Below are 22,747 nucleotides of genomic sequence, written 5' to 3'. Positions count from 1 at the left end.
CTCGTACCTTTCAATTATTAAGTTCAGTAAAACAAAGTTGAAGATTTCTCTCATCTCTGGCATTTTTTTCCTCATTCTACTTAAATTATACTTTTGTTTAGCCAATCGGAATAAATTTTAGCTCCTTCTATATGTTTAGATACCCATTTTATGTTGTTGTTTGTTTAAATATGTCAAGTCATTAACCTTTCACTGGAAGCTTTGAGTTTTAGTAACCTATCTTCATGGCTTGTCATGATTTCGAGTCTTTTCCTGATTTACAAAAAACAAAACAAAACTTACCTATGTGACTTTATGATTACTGGGGTTTACTTTCCTTTTTTGTTTCTTTTTGTTTTCATCTCATCACCACAGTGTAAACACTGCATTTTATAAATGGCGTTCACATTCTTCCTGTTACTCAGGCTCATCACCCGCCAGCTCCTCTTCCTCCATTTCTCTTGGATGGGCTGCTTCCCATTCCCGTAGCAAATCATTTGGCCCCCTCCGTTTTTAATCTTGCAGCAGAATTTTAGCAATAACTTTGAGCTGTTATTCTTGCCTTCAGGCTCTATATTTCAGTTGCGCCTTCATTCAGACTGATCTACAGTTATCTTTCAAAATCACAGTTCTGGTCTTAACCATTCCTCTGCTCAGAAGACATCATAGGTCGCACAAAATAAAGTTCTTCGCCTTCTGGCCTTATCTACTCTCTCCTTCCCACGATTAATGTACACAAGAAGGAGGCAACATAGAAAGAATATGGGTTTTGTGGTCGTCACACAGTTTTGACTCCTGGCTCTGATGCTTTAGTGCTACTTAATCTTGTGTAAGTTAGGGAAGCTTTTGAGCATCAGTTTTTTTCACTTGAAAAATGGGAACCATACATCTGGCTTGAAAGGGTTGTACAAAAGTAATGAGGTCGATGTTCAAGCTTACTCATATAAGTGAATAGATATAGTAAATATTAGTCATCTTCTCTGTATTCTCTCCTCAGGGAGAGACGGATGAAGCCCAGAGTCGGAAGACCTGCTCCTTTCCATCTCTGACTCTGATTAGCGTGTATCTTGCACAGGACATTTAGCTGTAGGCCTCAGTTTTGCCATCTAAGAAGGAGAACTGCCTAGGGTGTTCATCAATAACCGAGGTGGAAAGATTGCCACCCCCAGTCTCGTGTGGCTTATGAACATGCCTTCCATGACCAATAAGTGTACATATTTTTTATTGAATGTTTCAAAATTGACACACACATACAAATCTGGAATTGCAGCTACTCTTGAAAAGAAATCAGGAAATCTGGCCATTTTGTTGTCTATTTTTGTGTGGCAATTAGCTCCCTTTATGGGAGTGTATCCTCTCCCCCTACCTAGCTTCACAAACTGAAACAATCTGCTTGGCCCCCCAAAATACCAGAGGTTATGGCTGCTGCTTTGTGGGCACAGTCAGATTCCCTGTAGCCATTAAAAATTAATTCAGGAGTTTATTTCACATTCTCAGAGGAGATTGAGAACTGAAAATAGTTGTGAATCATTTGGCTACAAGAAATCAAGTGTTGCTTCCAGTGCTCAGATCCTGTGGAAATATAATTATTAAAGTTTTTAGCTCCGTACGTTAACAGTCCCTGCTTTTAAAGCCACAGTCATGTTGAGGGTCTGGATCAACCTGAATCTTGAGATGAAAAACCTTACGACTAGTCATTATTAGGTCAGGCAAGTTAATAAATGATTGAACTTCCTACATGATCTGACTCAAGATCATTTTAATCATGAAGATAGCTGAAATAATTTGGTGTCAGTTCTCAATTTTTAAGATGCGCTTTTGTCTTCAACCAAAGTTGAAGGGAAGGACTATGAGGGAGTCGTGTAGCATTATCAGTGTTTCTCTTGCCGTTTTCTGTCTGCCTGTATACCTTATATGCGTACTTCAGCTGCCCTGTTCCCTGATGTGCCATGCATTTCCCCCTCTGAAAATAGAGACTTTTTTGATAGTAGGAAATAGAAACATTATAGTTAAGCAAACTTGGAACTCTTCATCAGGTCTCAAAGGCATAGTGAAGATTATAACCTATCTACCAAATTTCACATCAAATTTGGTGAGAAATATCATACTAAAATTCTCTCCTGTGCTTGAAAGCTGATAATACGATGGTGCCCAGTACTAACCACCAGGCTCCCAAACACTGAGTGATTCTTGCTTTCAGTGTACCCAGAATGTAGTACTCAGTGTTGACTGTTGGGCTTCTTTGTTGGATCTCAGCTTGCAGCTCACCCATCCCTTAGTCGCGACTTGGTGCTAATGACTGAGGTCTTCCAAACCTTTCTGTCTGTAGGCACCGCAGTTAGAAACTGAGTGTCTCTACTGATCTTTGTTGCAAGGTCTTCTCTAAAAGCCTATATGATGTTCTGGGCCTAAATATTTGAGTATTTTCCACCTCATATTCCAACAAAATTGATACTCCATTACTTAGTGTGTACTTTATGGTTTGGGGGTTGCCCACTATATTCTAGGCTCTGTGTTAGGATGGTGTGTGTGTGTGTGTGTACATGTACATACGCACGCACATCTGTGTAATTAAATACTTACATATACGTGTGTGTATATATGTGTATTCTTTAAAACATTATAAAATAGGTATAACCCCCTCCTATTTTATAGATAAATCAAGTCTTAGAGCAGATAAATTATTCATGACCACGCAGGGATAGACAGCCTCAGAACTAGAATTCAACCCTAATTCTTGCTCATTCATTTACTTATTTATTTATTGTGTCCTTACTAAATATCAGACAGCATTCTAGGTTCTAGGGATACAGCAGTGAATAAAAATCTGTATTTTCTTAGATCTTGCTTGCTATGTCAGATGATGATAAGTGCTGTAAACGATTAATAAAAGATTAGAGAGAGATGAGCATTGAGTGGGGTTGCAGTTTTAAATAGTTTTGTCAGAGAAGCTTTCACTGAAACGGTGGCATTTCAGCAAATATCTGAAGGGACTGAGAGACTGAGCCCTGAAAATATCTGATAGAAGATGGTCTCGAGACAGTGAAACACAAGTGCAAAGTCCCGAGGAAGCACAGCCCATGTGGCGTCTCAGTAGACTTGTAACTGGCAATTGCTGAGCCCCTTGGAATCCACACTGAACACTTGTTGTCTACATGCTTTGTGAAGGATAAGACATCCTGTCCCACAGATGAATCACAAATTGTAACAAATCAGCTTTATTCAGGTTCGGGTATTACCTTGCACATAGTAGGCACCTCTGAATTGTTTCTTTTTAATCAAGTTACTTTTTTTTTTTACCATGTCAGTTTCTAAATTGCTGTTTCTTTGTATGATATTTTTATTTTCCTTCAAATTAAACTGTGAAAGGGGTCTGTTATGAGTTAAAATACTGTGGTTTGGGTTCCCTATTTTTATGTTTAATTTTATTTTTATAAATAACTTCATTACATGTGAAAATGCTGTTGAAATGGTCACATGCACTTTATTCAATGTGATGTTAATATTGACACAATAAGAGCACGCATGTCCATTCTATGTTAATTGTATCTGATTCATTACAAGAGTATGGTTTACATGTTGAAATAACGTATTTTTTTTGTTTCATGTGCAACCATAATTTACTCTAAAGTAGCTTAGGCAAAAAGCTTCTTAGCATATAATTGGGTGATATCAATTGACTTACTTTAAGAAGCAACAGTATATATTCTATTTTCTTCTTTACACAGATGATAGGATTATAGATATATTCAAACATTCATAAAATTTAACACATCCCATCTATAATTTTCATAGCTCAGCAAGACAGACTCTAACTTTATGTTGAAGTCTACCAAGCGAGTATAAAGGATTGAAACCTAAAGTCAACTTTGGAAGCCAAAGCCTTAAAATGTGTATTCCATTTGCAATGAATATAAGTAAATTTCTGTTTTAGAAAACATGTTCTAGTCAACTCGGCCAACACTTACTGAGCTTTGTGCTGTAGGAGTTTTACCGATAAGAAATCACCTGGGAAGCTATTGCAGCGGCACTGGTGAAAATTAACAGAGTTTGAACCATGGCAGTGATTGGGGTGGTCCCACATGAGAGACGATTTTACATTAGGATTGATGGGTAGCTGGATATGTAGGAGAGACATTTACAATAATGTGAAGACTTGTAACTTCAGCACTGGGTGAGGGGAGACACTATTAAACAAGATAGGAAATAGGAGAAAGGAAAGGCTTGGTGAGTGTGAGAGTGTTTGGGTCAGTTTTGAATCTTCTGAATTGGAGACATCTGTAGGATGTTTATGTAGAAATGAGCACAGAACATTTCTGTGTCCTCATGAAGATGGTTATGAAGAGGGCACTGTTGATTTCTTCCTGAAACGCTGGGTGTGGGACTGTCCTAGGCCATGTGGTAATAACAATAGTGACCTTGCTAAACCCTGTAGCACAGTTCACCTCAGAATGGAACATGTAATTGCAGTTTGTCTTATGTTGCATTCTAAATGTTCTACATCATGTGCTTCTCACCTTGTGAGCATAACCATTAGGGCTGCGATGAGGCTTTGTGCTGTTCTCACAGGCTCAGCAGTGCCAGTGAAACCTCCTAGTGGCTCAGGGACCTCTGCCTCCACAGAATCTTAGAACTCGTTTCTCCCAGTGTAGCTGGTGTTGCTGGAATAGCAAGTGCACCGAGGAATTGCTGCCATCCATCCATCCATCCGTCCATTCCCTACTGAGTGCCTGCTGTATGTAAGGTATTGTTGCTTTTACAACTGGGCGTAAAACAGTGCAGTTGTTTTGTTTCTAGATACAGACACCACAACAAAATCTTATCACGGAAACTTTTTATTTCCTTTTCAGAGATTTATCAGTTGTCTTAAATTTAGAAATTACTTTTTTAATTTTTTGAAACCTTAAGATCACTTCTGGTAGAGAGGGAGATGTTGAGGGGAGCGAAGAAAGTGTAATAATTAAGAAGATAACCAAAGTGAGGATGAACTAGCTTAAGATATCACATGTATTGATCTCTGCCAGAGGCGGTTCTCGCTAGAGTGGATTCTGCCAGTCAGATCTGCCTAGCACTTTTCTCAGCTGCTGCCTTGCCAGATTTCATCTGTGGTCCACTGAACTTCCTGCCGTGGCGTGCTCATTGGATGTGGGAATTCAGAGCAAGATCAAACTCTGTCTTGGTTCACGTACCTTGCCTCTCAGTGCCTGTGCGAACCTGGCTAAATTGCAGGCTGTCTCAATTTCTTTCTCTTTAAATGGGGATAAGAGCAGTACATAACTAGCTTATAGGACTATTCCATTAAGTGTTAAGTGTTTAGCATGGTGCCTGGTGCATAGAATATGTGCAGTAAATGTTAGCAATAATAGTGGTGACTTATTGTGAGTCCCAGCAGTACTCTGACTTCTTCAAGTCCTAGATGACATTCAAGGAAAATAAGATATTTAGTTTTGAAATTTTATTTTTATTTATTAAACATAAATATTATATATCCATTCATTATTTCTATTTTATCTTTAGTTTTGAAACATTCACTTCTCTACCTTGAGATTTTCATAATCCAATACGTGTATATATAACTTTTCTATCTTCCCTTGCACATTGATCTCTGCCGTTAAAAAGAATACTTAGAGATGTCCTGATCTTGTATTTATAGACATAACTTCGGCCCTGCCCTTTGCGCCCCTCGCTTCCTCAGGCCCATTTAACCTATGTTATAAGAAACCTCTGTGGAATAGTGATATACGGTGTAGAAAAACTAAGAGTACATAAAACAAAGCATGTACTAAAGCACAACAGGTACTTCCAGTAGAGGGAGATATTGGCAAAATAATCAAGCCACATAAATGCAGGTGCAATGGGCACCAGATTTAAAAACAGAGCTCTCTCCCTGTATAAAAAAAAAAAAATCTAATTAAGAATTAACTAAATATAAGTTGAGTAAGCACTGTGGTTTCTGTTTTGCTAGCTGCCAAACCCAAACTCATTATACAAGTACCTGGGGAGGCGCTGCGAGGACTGTGTACCCTGTTAGCATGCCACACAGCTTTCTCACGCACTGTTTCAGAGGTGGAAGCAGAGATAGGATCACTCACACCGTGTGTGTGTGTGTGTGTGTGTGTGTGTGTGTGTGTGTGTGTGTCTCTCATAATAGAAGTTACAGGCTCAGTTACTTGAAAACAAAGAAAATACAGGAGCTATATTTCAGCAATTCAGAAAGATCTTTTTCACGGAGTTCTCGACTATCTGAATATACTGGTGTAGCTCTCAGTGACATAAACAAATGGACAGAATAAGAACACCAGCCTTTTTATAAAAGTAAATATTATTTAAAAGGTATCTTTGTTATTTAGATCTCCCAATTTCTGAAATTACTGGGAGGCCTATAATGAAAAGCAAATTAACAACATTTAATTCAGCTTGAATTGGAATTTTCTCAAGTATTTTCAGTAGGATAGTTAAGTTGATTTGAACCTTTACTTTTCCAACAGAAACATCACATTTCTTTCTGTTGGCAGCCTTGTCCAATAACTGACTACGCTAACAGTCCCTCTGCACTTTGAGATTTAATACTCTTATTCTATCACACTCCGAGAGATCGCTGCCCTGGAACTCGGGGATGTTGAGACTGCCCTTAAACATGAGAGTCTCACTTAATAGTTGACGGAGTTCTCCCCTCTGTATCATGCCTAAATATTTTGATGTGGATTTTATTACTTTTGGCTGCATTAGTAGATTCAGTTTGTAAAATGTCCAAAGAACTTTATATCATGTACAAAATATATCTTAAATCACTAGAGTAATTTTGTAGTTCATATTTGCATTTAGTTGATTCAGAACTGGAAGTTACACATCTCTGCCAATTTTATTCTTACTAATTAATGTAGTAAACATTATCACCAGCAACTTAATAGATACTAGCTTTAAAAAGATACTGTCCTAAACGTGCAGTTTTTATTTGGAATTCTGCAAGCCTCCGTCACTTTTCTTACTTTTAATTTTTGCTAAAGAGCATCCTTACTTTTTGTGTTTAAGTACATTTTTATAATTTTGTGTGGAGGATCAGCTGTTGTAGAATAGACTTCATAGCATATAATACAGCTTTTCTGGTAGAACTAAAGCTGTTCCACTGTAGGCAAATTGGAATACTTTTTTTTAACCTTTGTTAATAAATGAACATGCATGAAAAGTGGCCATAGAAAAATGAGATTGAATAAATGAAAAGCAAATCTGTGTGTGTGTGTGTCTCTGTGTGTGTGTGTGTGTCTGTGTGTGTGTGTGTGTGCGTGTGTGTATCCATTAGAAGAGGCAAGCTTATGCTACAGTAATAAGCTTAACACCTCAGTGACTAGAAACAAATGACGTGTGCTTTTCATATGTGCTGCCTGCCCATTGTGGTTTGGCAGCAGTGATGTCTTTGTCCCTATCACTTGGGGGCTCAGGCTGGGGCAGGTTCTATCTTGTTACATTCTTCCACTATTACAGTTCTGAGAAAAGAAGGTAGTGAGTCTTCTGGTACTCTTAAAACTTCTGTCTGAAAATGAAATAGTTCACCCTTGGCAAGATGGGGGCACTGGGTGTGGCAAATAGGATGACAGTTTACCAGGATCTTCTAAATGAATGAGCATTTGGAAACTATCCATAGTTTCTATACTAACCTTACAGAATGTCTGGTTTAAAACTGATCATGGGAAGAAAATGAACTATTTTCGCCTGATCATACCTGATTAGTTTTAGAACTAATATTGAGATCAGTGCATGGAATTCATACACACACCCCATGTACAATTCTACATGTTACAAATGATGCGGGAACTATTTTACAGTAACATTTGCACCCCTGAGGATATTGGCGTTGTGCCACATGCCGTGCGGGCAAGGAATAACAGTGTGGTGGGGGCTGACCTCCTTGAAATCCACATTGGTGGGGCAGCCAGGACCGTTCGTAAATTTAATGACCACATTACCGTTTAGCAGGATTTTAAACTTTTTTCCTTCTTTTTTGTCTTGTGGAACAAAAAAAGGCCAAATTTTAATTTGGAGTTTAAATATATAACTGTGTACCGGATTAAGAGAAAAATGAGTGCTACAAATAGCTAATAGTTTCAATAACAAATATAGTGGAACCAGTAGAGATATTGCCAAAACACACTGAAATTGAAATATTGTAATTTGTTGTAAAGAAAATATTGTAATTTGTTGAAAATATTGTAATTTTTTATTATTTTTTAATCTCACACAATTACTTAATTATTGCTAATATTTCCTGATTTATTTATTTATTTATTTATTTATTTTAGGCATTACTGATTTTCCCAAAATATTTTGTGAGACTTCCCAGAAGCTGTTGAGTGTGGAAGCCTTTGTTCTAGCTGCAAAATACTATTCCCTACAGAACTTGGGAATATGTACTCCTTTTGAACAGTTGCTTGTAGCCCTGAGAGGAAATCAAACCCAGAAAACTGGTAGGTGTGTGTGTGTGTGTGTGTGTGTGTGTGTGTGTGTGTGTGTGTTGAGGCACTTAGAAGTAATATATTGTTCATGTATGTATATCTTTCCATCATATTCTTGACTTAGTGTTAGACCTTGTATCATGAGTCTAGATTGGCTTGTGCCAAATGGGTTTTCTTATGCACCATATTAAACAGAACAACTTCATACAGATTTTCACCTTTGTTTCCTACATTGTAGTACAATTATTGATATTTTCCTCTATAGTTATGTTTTATGTGTCAGGGAACATTTTTAATAATGCTCTGTGGGTCTTATTTATGTTATTAATTCAAATTTGATTCATAGCAGCTAAACTAATAGAGATCTATCGTATTAGACACCACAATAGAATCTATTATTTTTATATTATTTACAGAAAATATGAACATCAACTGGTGGTTCTTACTAACTTTTATTTCTTTAACAGCAGTATTTTAATTTTGTTTTATTTTTGTTCAGGTGAAAATGTGAAGCCAGATGAATTTATGAATTTGAAAAAATCTCATGAGGTTCAGGCAATGTCAGAGCTGATTAGCAGTATTGCTGATTATTATGGAATAAAACAGGTAAGAGTATTTCCCTATATTTTCAGGTATTGATATTACTGCCATTTTACTGTATCATTCAAATTTTCTTTTCTGCTATCACTGTTTAGCCTTTCAAATGTCATTAAATAATAGCTGATGTGAGAGATGTCAGAGCCTTTAAAAATGCTCCTTCCCCAATACACTGTGATTATAACAAATTTATACCAAAAATAAGATGCAAATATTAATGTTTTGCCACAAATTTCACTCCTCAAAGTGGATAGAAGTTAAGGGTACTTTTCTCTGCTATGTTGTAACTCCAACTTGAGGCTGCACTATGGTGATGACATTCTGCAAAATTGTTTGGCACTAGGTGTTCTCAGGACCTGGGTTACCAAGCTGTGGTCTGGGGCACCTGCCTTATTGTAGTAACAAAGAAACTAGGTTTTAGAACTTGGATTGTTTCATACTGTCAGAATGGCAATGCATTCCTGTTGTGAAAAATAGCTTTTGTGTAAGGTAGTGATGATGTCTGAAAACAGACGTTAAAATAAAATCAAAGATTGCCTGGGCCTATAAAAATAGTAAGTTATTTTTCTTTTCCCTGGCTTATAAAAATAATAAGTTATTTTTCTTATCCCTATGAGAACATCTATGGGGGTAATGGAGGATTTTCCCCCTTTCAATTTTTATTAGGTGTTAGAATCTTTTCCATGCATTCTTCCAGACTTGCAGAGAGTTTTAGGATGATTAGAAACCTATCACAGCTTGAGCTAAGAGTGCAGAGCCACTTGTGACAATGGAGATCTCTAGGGTAGGGGTTAGAGGCAGGAGCTAAGACAATAGTTTTCTACCTTTTCCCCAGTGTGTCATACCTAAGCAGTACCTCTCAAGATCAGTAACAGGCTCCTCATGGCAGTGATACTCAGCTGGACCAGAACGGGCAAGTATACGTGAAACTTAAGCTATCGCCATACATCTCACATAGATGAATATTAGAAACATAAAATTAAATAGGAAAAATAAACAACTTACAGAAGACTACATACTTTACGGTACCATTTTTTAAAGGCTCTTAAGCAAAATAATGGTATATCCTTTTTTTTTTTTTAAAGATTTTTATTGGGGAATTGGGGGGATGGGAACAGACAAGTTGCTGTCATTTTGTTCTTCAGTCTAGTTGTGGAGGACGTTGCTTCACTGGCCCAAGTTGGCACCATCATTGCACTCTTCCCAGGCGAGGCAGATCAGTCGCCGGCTTCTGGACAGCCGCTCACTGTGGCTGCTGGCCGCTCACGCTGGCTGCTGGCTACACACGGTAGCCCATGGCAACCCACTGCCACAGGGGCTGCAGCCTACGCTGTCGCCGGCGACTCACGGCAGCCCAGCTCCAGGTTGAGCTGTTGTTCAGCATCTTAGCTGTGGAGGGCAATGTCACTGGCCTTCATATGTGGGATCCGAACCGGGGCCCTCTGGCATCCCACCCAGTTCTTAACCATCGCGCCACTCTGCCCGCCCAATAATGGTATATTCTTAATGCAAAACAAAATATATGAAAAAAAACTGTTAAGGGAATCATGAACAATAATTTGAGGATTGTTATTGCCCCTGATAAGGAAGCAGGGAGATTGGTTATGGAAGGAAAACAGTTCTATGCAGTGGAAATGAGGATATTCCAGTTTCTAGGGTGGCTGGTGGGTTCATGGGTATAGCCGAAGTTGCTTGGTTAATAACACACCATTTATTGGGCTGCCTTCCTGTATCTTTTTCTCTCCTCTACTTTCCTACCCCTGTTTCACCTGCCAAATGAATCACTTATACTTAAGTCTTTGTTGTAGAATCAGCTCTAGTAACCCAGACTAAGATAAGGGGTATTTATCATTGTGCTTCAAAACGTTTTGACTTTTTCTAAATTTATTTATTTAAAATATTTATCCTTTTATTTATATGAAATGTTACATAATAAATTAATAAAGCAGATGTATTATTTCTAAAGTTCAGAAAAAATTTTTTAGAGTAATTAATGTATCATGTTAGACCTGATTTAAGGGAACTTTTTTAAAACAATAGAGCTTGTTCATAGTGAATGAAATACCCTAAAATAAAGACTTATATGATCTTTCTCTTAAATCATTTAGTAGCAATATTTGATTCTCAATAGTTAAGTTTAAAAGTATATACTACTTTTACTTTTAAAATGCAGACTTAATAAATACAGATTTCATGGGGATAGATATAAACCCTGAGATACTTTACTAGTGACCGAAGGGAGCTAGAGAAAAAAAAAATATCTTGGCCTCAACCATATTGCTCCTTGCACATCAAAACCCTTGCCTCTCTCATTCGCATTACCATCTAAAATGGTTCCATTAATTCATACTGCCACACATTCATTTAACAAATATTTTTTAGCTCCTACCATGTGCCAGGCACTGTTAAAGACACTGAGGATAGAGTAGTGATCAACAGAAAATATGGTTGCCCTTATGGCATTTATATTCTAATGAGGAGAGGTAATAATAAAATGGTTATAAGTATATTTTATTGTATATGTTGATACACTTTAAAGACAACAAAAATAAAAGGAAAGGAATTGGGAGAGTTTTAATTCAGGGATGGGAGATTAAAGTTTTTGATTAGGAAGGGAGGAGCAAGTAAGACATCATTGTAAAGGTAGCATCTGAGTTAAGACCTCCTTCAGGTGGTAAGAGAGTTATCCATTAGAATATCTGGACAAAAAAAAAGGTAGGAAGGGAGGGAGGGAGGGAGGGATTATAGATTTATGCACAATTCACATGGAGCATATGAGAGACAGAAAGGAATCCTGTTCTCCACCCAGAAGTATAGAGATATTAACTGTGATGGAGAGGATTATGGGAGGGCCAGGTTTTACAGAGCATATCAAAAACTTAATTTGAATGTGTTAAATTTGAGATGCTTATTAGACATTTTAAGTGGAAATGTTAGGCAGATTGTTGGATATATGAGCATGAAGTTCATGGGAGAACTCCATACGGTGGTTATAAATTTGAAATTCAGCCTAGAATGGTAATTAGAGCTCTAGGTCAGTCCACAAAATATAACTCTTCTATCTAAAGTATAGTACCATACTAATACTATTAAGAAATGTAACCACTATGTGTAACAATGTTTCTATAAGAAAGTCTTCGACACAGATTTAGGAAACTAGATATTGGACTAGAGACACCTCTATCTTCAAACCTATAAGATGATCCAGGATCCAAGAAAAGACTATTGTGAGTAAAGGGTAGGAGATCAGGATGGTGGAAATTTTGCAATTCAGGCCAGATAGCTTGAAGGGGAAAAGTTGTACAGCTTTTGTAAGTTTTAATTTCACAGAGTTTTTCATTCTATTGCTAATACTACATATGTTACTTTTTTTTTTTTTTTTTTTTTTTTTTTTTTTTTTTTTTTTTTTNGCTGCTCAGCTCGGGCTGACTCGAACCACTGTTGCTCAGAGCTCAAACTCTTGAGCGAGCTCTTAACCAACTGAGCCACTCAGCCGGCCCTTACTACATATGTTACTAAAAGGCCAGTTTGAAGGGGCAGGAAAGCCAAGTTGGGTCAATAAGATGTAAGTGTAAGTCAGTTGACTGATTTTCTAGGAAAAGTTGCGCATTACTGAAAAGGTTTTTAGATATTATATTGCGAAGACAGGATTCTTAGAGTTTCTACAGCCGTCTTGCAACCAGAGGAGTTACAAATGAGATGGCCAAAAGGCTGTACGTCCAAGCCTCTGACTGGTTCAGCCTCTCTGCTGACAGATTTCTGAAGTGAGGTGAATTTTCTTCACTGATCAAAACTTGATGCTCTGTAACTTAAAGCCAGAATTTTCCTGATTCACAAGGGTAATTTTCATTAACAATCTGGGAATAAACTCAGTTAGTTACCTCTTAGTAAGAAAATTTCTGAATTGGTGGGAGCAAATATGCTGGTGTTTACAAGCAACCCAATTGCTGTTAGCGTTAAGCTTGTCATCAGCATCAGTGAGTATGTTTTATAGAAGGAAAGAAAGCTTAGCTTTCTCTGGAATTCAGATATGGGGGGATTGTTTAATAAAGCGTCTACCGAATAGCCCTTGTATTCATGAGAGAGAGAGAGAGAGAGAGAGAGAGAGAGAGAGAGAGAGAGAGAGAGAATATCTATCTATCTATCTATACATATATATATATATATATCAAGTATTTTCAGTTAGATTGTAGTTCCTTAAAATCAAGTATATAATGCATCTGTGTTTGTCACAATACTTAGCCTAGACATTAACATTAAAAAAAGGGGGGGGCGTATAGGGAATTATTTGCAAGCTAGTAATTTATTTAGAGAACATCATTTAATCGAGTCTTACTTATGAACTACTCCAATTGCAAGACCCTGAAATTTCTGAGGATTTAATTAATGATATTCATTACTTCATATATAGGAAAGTTTCCTTAAGTAGCTCATACTTATTTCAGGGTTCAATTGCTTTTAGGAATTAAAGATAGATATAGATAAAGATTAGATAATGATTTTTTATGAAGATATTTCTGTAATTGTCCATTTATTTCTTATAAAAAGACATGGCAATACATTAATAATCCTGGTAATTTTTTTCTTATTTTTAATTTTATTAAGGTATAATTTACATATTCATCAATTCTAGGTTTACAGTTTGATGATTTTGGGAATTGTATGCAGTTGTGTAACCACTACCATAATAAAAAATATTTCTGTCACCATACAAAAGCTTCCTCATGCAATTTTACAAGATATTTTCTCCTCTGTTCTCAGGGAACTACTGATTTGCTTATAGTTTTGACTGTTCTAGAATATCATATAAATGGAATAAAATAGTATATACACTTTTGTGGTTGCCTTTTTTCCTTTAGCACATAGCTTTTGAGAGGCATCAAGGTTGTGTGTATTCTCTCTGTTCCTCTTTCTTGCTAGATAGTATCTATAGCATGGTTGTACCGCAATTTGTTTTTCCATTTACCAATTGATGGACATTTTAGGCTGAGTTGTTTTTAGGCTGCTGTGAATATTCACATACAAGACTTTGTGTGAACATGTTTTCATTTCTCTTGGGTAACTAGCCCAGAGTGAGATTTGTAGGTCATATAGTAAGTCTATGTTTTACCTTTTTGGTAAACTGCCAATGTGTTCCAAAGTGCCTGCGCCATTTTACATTTGTATATATCATTATGATTTTAGTTTGCATTTCCCTGATGACTAGTGATGTTGGGCATCTTTTCTTATTGTATCTTATTTTGTGAAGCGTGTGTTCAAATATTTTTTGCCCAGTTTTTAATTGGCTGCTTGCCTTATTGTGTTGTAACAGTTCTGGATACAAACTATTTGTCAGATGAATGATTTGCAAATCATAGTATTTCTTTTCCATTTTAACTATGTATTTTGAATAGCAAAAGTTTTTAATGAAGTTCATTTTTTCAGTTATTTATTTTATTGTTCATGCTTTTCCTGTCCTACATAAGAAATCTTTGCCTCTTTCAATGTCACAAAGATTTTCTCATATTTTCTTAAAGAATTTAATAGTTTTTACTATTACATTGATCTGTGATCCACTTTTAATTAATTTTGTGTTTGGCATGTGACAGGCAAAGTTTGTCGTTTTTTTTCCCTACAGACACCCAGTTATTCCAGCACTGTTTGTTGAAAAGACTATCTTCTTCATTGAATTACCTTAGCCATTCTGTCAAAATCAGTTAACTAACTATACAAGTGTCAGTCTATTTCTGAACTCTATTTTCATCATTGATTTATATGTCTGTTTTTATACCAGCACTATACAGTTTTGATTACTGTAGTTTTATATTGATTCCTAAATCCATGTAAATCTCCCAACCTTATTCTTTTACAAAATTGTTTTGGTTATTCTAGGTACTTTGCCTTTCCGTATGAATTGCTAATGTCTGCTTGTCAATTTCTTTAAAAAAACAAAACAAAACAAAAAAAACATGCTGGGATTTTGATTAGATTTGCATTGAATGTGTATGTCAGTTTGGGAGAGTTGCCATCTTAATATTGAGTCTGCTATTTCGTGAACGTGGTATATCTTTATTTAGATGTTTTAAATTTTTTCTATGCAGTGTTTTATACTTTTCAATGTATAGCGGTCTTGCACAACCTTTGTTACATTTATTCCTAGATATTCTATTTTTATGCTATCTTAACTCAGTTGGTTTTAAATTTTACTTTCTAGTTGATCTTTGCTACTATATTGTATACACATATGTTCTAATGGTTCATTGTTAGTTTCTAATGATCCTGTATCCTGACACATTGCTAAATTCACTTACTTGTTCTGTTAGCTTTTCTTTTATAGTCCTCAGAATTTTCTGCAGACACAATCATGTCATCTATGAAGAAAGAGAGTTTTATTTCCAATATTTATGTCTTTCACATCTTTGTCTTGACTTATTACACTGTCTAGAACCTCTTTTAAAAGGTTGATTAAAAATGATGAGATGGTTGGTTTTTAATAAGAATCAAAAAATTAAAATAAAAAACAAACATAACAGGTTGTATAAATTATACAGCCATTTGTTTACTTGCTTTAAGAAAATATCAAGAATGCTTTTAATTATCATCTGGCTAAAATTCTTTAATTCATTCTGTTTTTCTTACTTCAGGTAATTGACCTGGGTTCTGGGAAAGGCTACCTAAGCTCCTTTTTGTCCTTGAAGTATGGCTTGAAAGTTTATGGAATCGATTCCTCAAATACCAATACTCATGGAGCTCAGGAGAGAAACAGGAAATTGAAGAAACACTGGAAAATCTGTCACACTCAGTCAAAATTAGATGTCAATGGACTGGCATTAAAAATGGCAAAAGAAAAGAAAATGCAGGATGAACTTCAATATAAAGCAGACATTGAGGGAGTATGTAACAACGGTCCTACAAATCAAGAAATGAGGTCTACCTCAGATTTTTTGCCAGATTTTTCAGTCTCTCTAATTTCTAACATCAGAAAACACATGGAAAACCTACATGTCTATTCACATCAAGAAGAAAATTTGTGTTTTGAAAATACCTTTTCTCTTATAGACCCTTTGCCTATTAATGCCACAGAACCTACTTCATCCCAAATGCCCAAGAGAAAAAAGTCTGAAGCAAATAAAGAGAGAAGAAAAACAACATCAAAGTCAACTGAATTGAATATATATTCACCTTTAACATCTTTCATCACTGCTGATTCAGAACTGCATGATATTATCAAAGATCTGGAGGTGATTTCCCCTTTGAATTCCTTAATTTGATTTATAAAAATGCGCTAAGACACAGAATTAAATTTTAATAGTAGCTTACTTAACCTACATATTTTATTTGATGATATTAATCTAAAAGAACAGGAAAATAAAAGTATATTCTGGCTTTCATGATTCTATTCAAAATTTGACAAGAGTACAAAAGTCGGACAGCCTGACAATTACAATTTTCCAGAATAGAGTGCCCTCTACTCATTTCAAGCCTAAATCAAACAGAAGTACTAGCACAAAACTAGTAAGCTAAATTCTCGTCATGCAGTTTAGGGAGTGTTAAAATTCCAGTCCAAGAAAACTCTTACATTTTAATTTATGTTTGAAGTAAAGAGGTATCTAGGGCAGTATTATATTTAATGTTAGCCTTGGTAACCAAATATGCAATTTTTTTTGAACAAGAGTAGCTTCTGAGTATTCTTAAATAATTTTAACTTTTTCTAAGCTACAGGTGTGTCAAATTATGTAAATGAAAGACAATATATCTTAAACAAAGGTAACATATGTTAAAACAATCATGTAGAGGAGCTTCTAGAAATCATTTGGCATACCTCATTGTCTTAAAAAAACAAGGTAGCCTTTGATGTTGTAATATTCTACTCTTACAAAATTTTTCAGAAATTCTTCCCTAGAGAAATAAACAAAAGATACCAGAGCTCTTTATAATTTTAAATTTTGTTTGGTAGCTGACCAGTGTTTTATCATCTTGTCATTTTATAATGGAGAATTTTTTCCCTAGATATATTGGATTTCACGAGTTAAGGGAAACTGGTTAATCTTCATTGTTTTTTTCCTACATATGAAATCAGTAATTAGGTTATACTTTTAACTTTCTTTTATGGTTAAACAACCCCAATTACTTTAACCTAACTTCAAAAAAAAATAGAAATTTTAGTGTTTATCATATATTCATGTTTTTCAAAATCTTCTTGAAAGTATATGATCAAAAGTATATGCACACTCTTATAAGAAGTTGTCTAAGATAAGATATGTTGGAAGAATGTTTCTTGGGTTCTGCAGTGAATTAGCAATTTAATAAACAGAATTAACCAATACCTCCCATCCCCTCCTGACCCTAGAGCACACACCTACAGTACTTAAATATTTTACTGTTGGGATAATATGGTGATTGCATATATTATTTTGCCACGTTCTAATATTAACTAATCTTATATGATGAATACTGTACAGTAAAAAATGAGGTTAAATGTTCTTATATTATCCTTAGAGATAGTTAAGTAAAGCTTAAAGGGGGATATTTATACTTGTTTTAAACCCTTCCTCTCTCTGAATTCATTTTTATTTATAACATTGTAACATCTAAGTAAAGCTTACCCAAACTATCTAATCATCAAGAGAAGCAAAATAGTTACACAACACTCCAAAATTGTGCTTTGCAGAGAATGGTGATTAAAGCAACTGAAAAATGGCCTATCAGGTCAAAGCTACTTACTGGTGCAGTTTTTCTCTTTAGAGAGATTAGACTTCTGTCCTGCTTTTTGTCTAGATTACATGGGCTAAAATAACATTTTTAGTAATATAAATGAAATTCAACAATTGTATTTTTCTGATAATAGTTTTAAAAATATACTTAACTCACAATTTAATACCTCTTTTGAATTTAATAACATGATAATGATGATCAGAACAGAAAGCATATACTGAATTTTATTGTGTGCCAGAGATTGAATTAAGTAATTTACCAGTATTAACCTCTTTAAGTCTTGCAATATCGCATAGAGGTGAGGTACTATCATTACCCTCCTTGTACAGATGAGGAAATTAGGGCACTGAAGAGTTAAAACAAACTTGGTATATTGATCAAGAGTCCATGAGTATATACAGTTGTACCCATTCTGTATGAGTATATTAGGCTTTGGGTAATTAGAAGAAACATTTCATAGGAAAATTTTTAAATAAAATTCATGTTATAAAGCTTAAAATAAAAATTTTTATATTGAATTTAATATTGCAATATTTGATATAAAAGTGAATGAATTAAGTAAACTTTTTTGGTGTTGGAGTAGAAATGTTCATTTATCACCACATATTTGTTTTTTATGGCAATGTTTTATAAGTTTTAATTAGCAATTTGTAAAGAAGTGAATAAAAAAAAATCTAGTAAGGTATAAATGTGTCTCAAATCACAAGTTTGTCCTAGTAATGCATGCAATATTAGATTTGTTCAACCTTTACTTTGGCTAGTTGTTAAGCAAATGTTCGTTGTAAAAGAGAAAAGAGGAAATTCAAATGGATAAGTAACCAAAAACAGAAAAAGATCAACTCAAAAGTATGTCAGTTGTGATAAACGATCACAGTTATTTGGTCTATGAAAGAAAAAATTATTTGTCATGAAAACAGAAACAATACTTTCTAGGTAGAATTTGATCATTCTAAAGAGCTCTACGTATTCTAACCATATTTAAAATCTTCACCTGAATGTCTTTTTAGCTTTTTTTTTAATTACCAAAATTTATTTTTCTTATTTTTAAAGGATTGTTTGATGGTAGGTCTACATACTTGCGGTGATCTTGCTCCAAATACTCTGCGAATATTTACTTCCAAGTCTGAAATCAAGGGAGTTTGCAGTGTGGGTTGTTGCTACCACCTCTTATCTGAAGAGTTTGAAAACCCACATACAGGTACAAAGCTCTCCATATCTCATAATTTTATTTATTTCAGCATAATTGCTGCTTTCTATCTTTCTTGTTTTATTGCTGACATTGTTATTTTGAGTTAACATTTGAAATAACATCTAATATTCTTACAAATTTTAATGTTATAAAAAATGAAATTTGAGGCACCTATCACCTTATGTATTTTATTATAGTTTCTTTGGTCATAAATGGTCTTAATGAATGCTGGAAACTGCAAATATTTGAAAATTTTATGTCGTATGTTTTAGAGAATTTCTCTTTAAAAATACTGGTAAGATATACATTTACTAAGATAGTAAAGCTAAATTATTTTGTCATGAATCTAAAGTTGCTTTCATTTTCAAAGCCTTTTCCATTTTGTAAGGAATATTGATATTCCTCAAAAAATTTTCCTTAGTGTATTTTGAAGAGTCAACATATTACGATTTTAAAAGCTGCAAAATTGTGCGATTGCATTAAAGTAATGGTATTCACACTGTGCTCCCTGAGCTGAGACAGACGGCGCCTTGGAGCAAAGTACAGCGTAGCTTGACAGGACTTGAAACACCCCACAACCCTTAATCCAGAGCAGCTCCTGGAATTCCTCTGTTTGATCCACTTTATATGTTATGTCTCCATAAGATGTGGTTTCAAAATCACTGGTTCAGGTGGTTATTTAGTCTATTAATATTAGCAATTCTGTTTTCTATTTATTGAAGTCTATCAATATCCAGTGTCCCTTGCTAAGAATTTTTAGGCCAGGATGTTGTGTGCATATGGATGGTATTGTTTGTTCTTTTTCTCAGTTTTAAAATCCAGATGAATATGAAATTTTTATTATTTTTATTTAGTCATGTATAACAGGTAAAAATTATGATTGTATAATTCTACTGAAATTTGAATGGGTGACACAGAGGTCATCCTTAGAACTGGCAAAAGTTTTTATGAAAAAGAGTTAATCAAATTTGATTTCTTTTATGTCAGGGTTTTAAAAGTATATTTTAGGAAAGATGCACAAAAGTAAAATTGTGACTATATAGAGATATACAGAGTGAGAGAAATAAAGCAAATCGGCCAAAAGTTAACAATATAATAGTTTAATTTAGATGGAGAATATATGTTTTTCTTGCCATTATTTCAAGCTTTCTCTGAGTACAAAAATCTTTAAGATAAAAATTGGGGGAAAATAGTGAACCTAAAAATATAAACAATATTTAAACTAAGATATATATCCAAATATTTACACTATATTTTAATCTTTTTTGTGCATCTTTTCTAAAAGAAAAGAAAAAAAGTCCTTTAGTACAACCACAGTTTTACAGCTTTGAATATATTAAATGTGTAGAGTTTTTCTGGACCAACAATAGCATAAGATTCTATGGAGGGGAGGGGAGGTTCTTAGTTCAAGAGCTTCCTCTTCTATAAGTCCAATGAAATGGTTTTTAAAAAAATAATTGGCTCAGTTGGGGGTAGGTTTAGACTCTGGTGTTTCTTTCATCAGAGGTACTGTCCTGCCATGTAAGATCTTTAATTTCAGCTACCTGCTTGCTTCTTTCACTTTGTTATCATGCTCACAAAGATGCCTTCCCCTTCCAAAAGGCCTCCCTCGCCCCTTCAGGCAGTCCTTAAGGTTCCCATCTCTGGTCCTGCCGGACCCTTGCAGCCATTGCTCTGTGTCATCAGGTCTCAGACCCAATTTCAGTATTTCGCACCATAGGTGGGATTCTCTCTTTTGAAAAAGTGAGTAGGAATAGAAAAAATTAAAATCATTGTTGCTCCATTGACAGCTGTATTTCATACTGGTAGAAAGTAATATGATAGAATTGAACAAACCTCTATTTATCAACTACTATTTTCAAGTACTACTAGTGTCCTTGGCACTTTATGTATAATAAAGAGATGGGAGGAACTCACAAAAAGTCAATACTTTGGGAAAGAAGTAAGAAGCTCAAATAGATGAAAAGCAGAATTCAGCTCAACATTCATTGAATGCCAGCTATGGCCCACACTGTGCTAAGCAGGGTGATATAAAAATGTATGATATCTCATCTTCATCCTCTCAAGGGATATAAAAATAGTCTTTAATCCCAGGAACCAGATAGTCCCTGTTAGTAACTTAACATTTTTATTTGTAAAAAATTATTTAGAATTGAAAGTTCAAATAATATAGAATTTTTTTAAATGAAAATAAAAAGTTCCCAGACCCACATTTTTGGTTTCTTGTGTATCTTTCCAGAAAAGAAAATGTATGCACATAACATACATACACACTCTTATTCTCAAACTGTGTCTTGAAAGATCAGTAGAAGCTAATCAGACAAACTAGTGGAAAGGGTATTGCAGACAAAATAAAAGGCATGGGCGGGTGATAAGTGTTCAAAGTCACGTTTCCTTGACTTTGCCTTCCATAGTCACTGACTCTGAGTCTTCAGGGGAAAAGAGTTCAACAAAATAACTCCAAATTTTCACGCTCTGGAAATGAACGACTCTCAGTTACCAGATTCTCAAGTGTCGGTCTTGGATCCTGCCTGGGTGAAGGCAGTTTCACCATCTCTTCTCTGGAGTGAATGTTGCTGTTGTTCAATAGGACATTTTTGGCCTGAGGATTCAGATAACAAAGTGTTGGAAAGGTTTGTTGCCACAATGACTGGCAGCTACAAACTTGCATTTGTTCTTCTTGTAGGCAGACTCAATTCATGGAAAGGCCTTCCTGTCAAAAATATCTTAGCCAGTGAAAATCATTGAGATTATCAGGAAATGATACTACGCTGAAGGGGCAAAGGCTAATAGTAATACCTTAGTGTTACTTGTTTTCCTCATACATCCTCATACAAATGAACAGAGTGGGGAGTTTTGCTTGTCAGGAAAGCAAAGGATAAGCAGGAAGAAACAGGACTGAGTGATATGATGAAATAATTGGAGATATATGCAACATGGGTACCTTCAAATATTTTGGAGGTTGAGAAAAGAGTTGAAAAGCCAAAAGATAGAAGAAAAATGTAAAAAAATAAGTCATAGGAATAACAAGATCAGCCTTGGTTTTATGCTGGAGTTTTGCCTTACTTTGGACAGCCACATTTTCTCATCTCAAAAACCAGATAGCAAAGGTAACTTACTCCCTTCTCTCTTTCCCACACCCCTATCTCCATTTTTCTTGCTTTATTTTTCTGGCTATAGTGAAAGAAGATAGGAACCATCTCCTGCAATTTTTATAACAGTGTTTCTCAACCCTTGTTGCCCAGCTGAATTAACTATGTGACACTTTCAGTGTATAGGAACTGCTTCTGAGCTTCTGAATTATAACCTCTAGGAATGACACTTGAATATAAGCATTTTTAAGAAACTCTGTAGGTAATTCTGATGAACACATGGTTGAAAACAAGGTATTTATTATGGTTCCATAAGAAGACATATGAAATTCTGGAAGATGTTTTGTAGAAATATATTCAAGATTATTTGTAGTTATTTCAACTTCTCCCATGCAGAGACTTAGGTGGACTCCAGTCATGTGCTAATTTGCAAATCCAATCCGAAGGCTGAACCCCAAAGGGCCCAGGAAGGTAGATTCAAAGTCCAGAGTGCAAAGAGAGTTAGAATAAATCGATCCCAAAAAGTCCTTAAAGTGTAGAACTCAGAGTGAAAAATGGGGGAAACCAAACGTAGAAGGCTGGATACACAGTGAAGTTAAGGGCTAGAAACTAGCAAAAGCAACTAGAAAAAATCTAGAACAAGCAAGCAATGTCCAAGATAATTATTATGAGCGCCTCTAGAATTTTGATAGCTTAACTTTATTGATGAGTGTGTGTGTGTGTGTGTGTGTGTGTGTGTGTGTGTG

General features: G+C 35.2%; 1 protein-coding gene across 2 annotated transcripts in view; it reads left to right on the top strand.

The window, feature by feature from the left end:
- METTL25 (methyltransferase like 25) overlaps positions 1-22,747 on the top strand; it is a 96,153-nt gene that overhangs the window by 8,391 nt on the left and 65,015 nt on the right. For both annotated transcript variants that reach the window (XM_019655156.1, XM_019655155.1), the window contains exons 2-5: positions 8,277-8,441; positions 8,929-9,035; positions 15,650-16,246; positions 18,771-18,918. In XM_019655156.1, coding sequence (XP_019510701.1) covers positions 8,277-8,441; positions 8,929-9,035; positions 15,650-16,246; positions 18,771-18,918 — 1,017 coding nt within the window. The remainder of the gene's footprint in view (positions 1-8,276; positions 8,442-8,928; positions 9,036-15,649; positions 16,247-18,770; positions 18,919-22,747) is intronic.

Source organism: Hipposideros armiger, unplaced genomic scaffold, assembly GCF_001890085.2.
Source record: "Hipposideros armiger isolate ML-2016 unplaced genomic scaffold, ASM189008v1 scaffold_237, whole genome shotgun sequence".
NCBI lineage: Eukaryota > Metazoa > Chordata > Mammalia > Chiroptera > Hipposideridae > Hipposideros > Hipposideros armiger.
The sequence above is the reverse complement of the archived record's forward strand: the minus strand, read 5'-3'. Positions and strand labels throughout refer to the sequence as shown.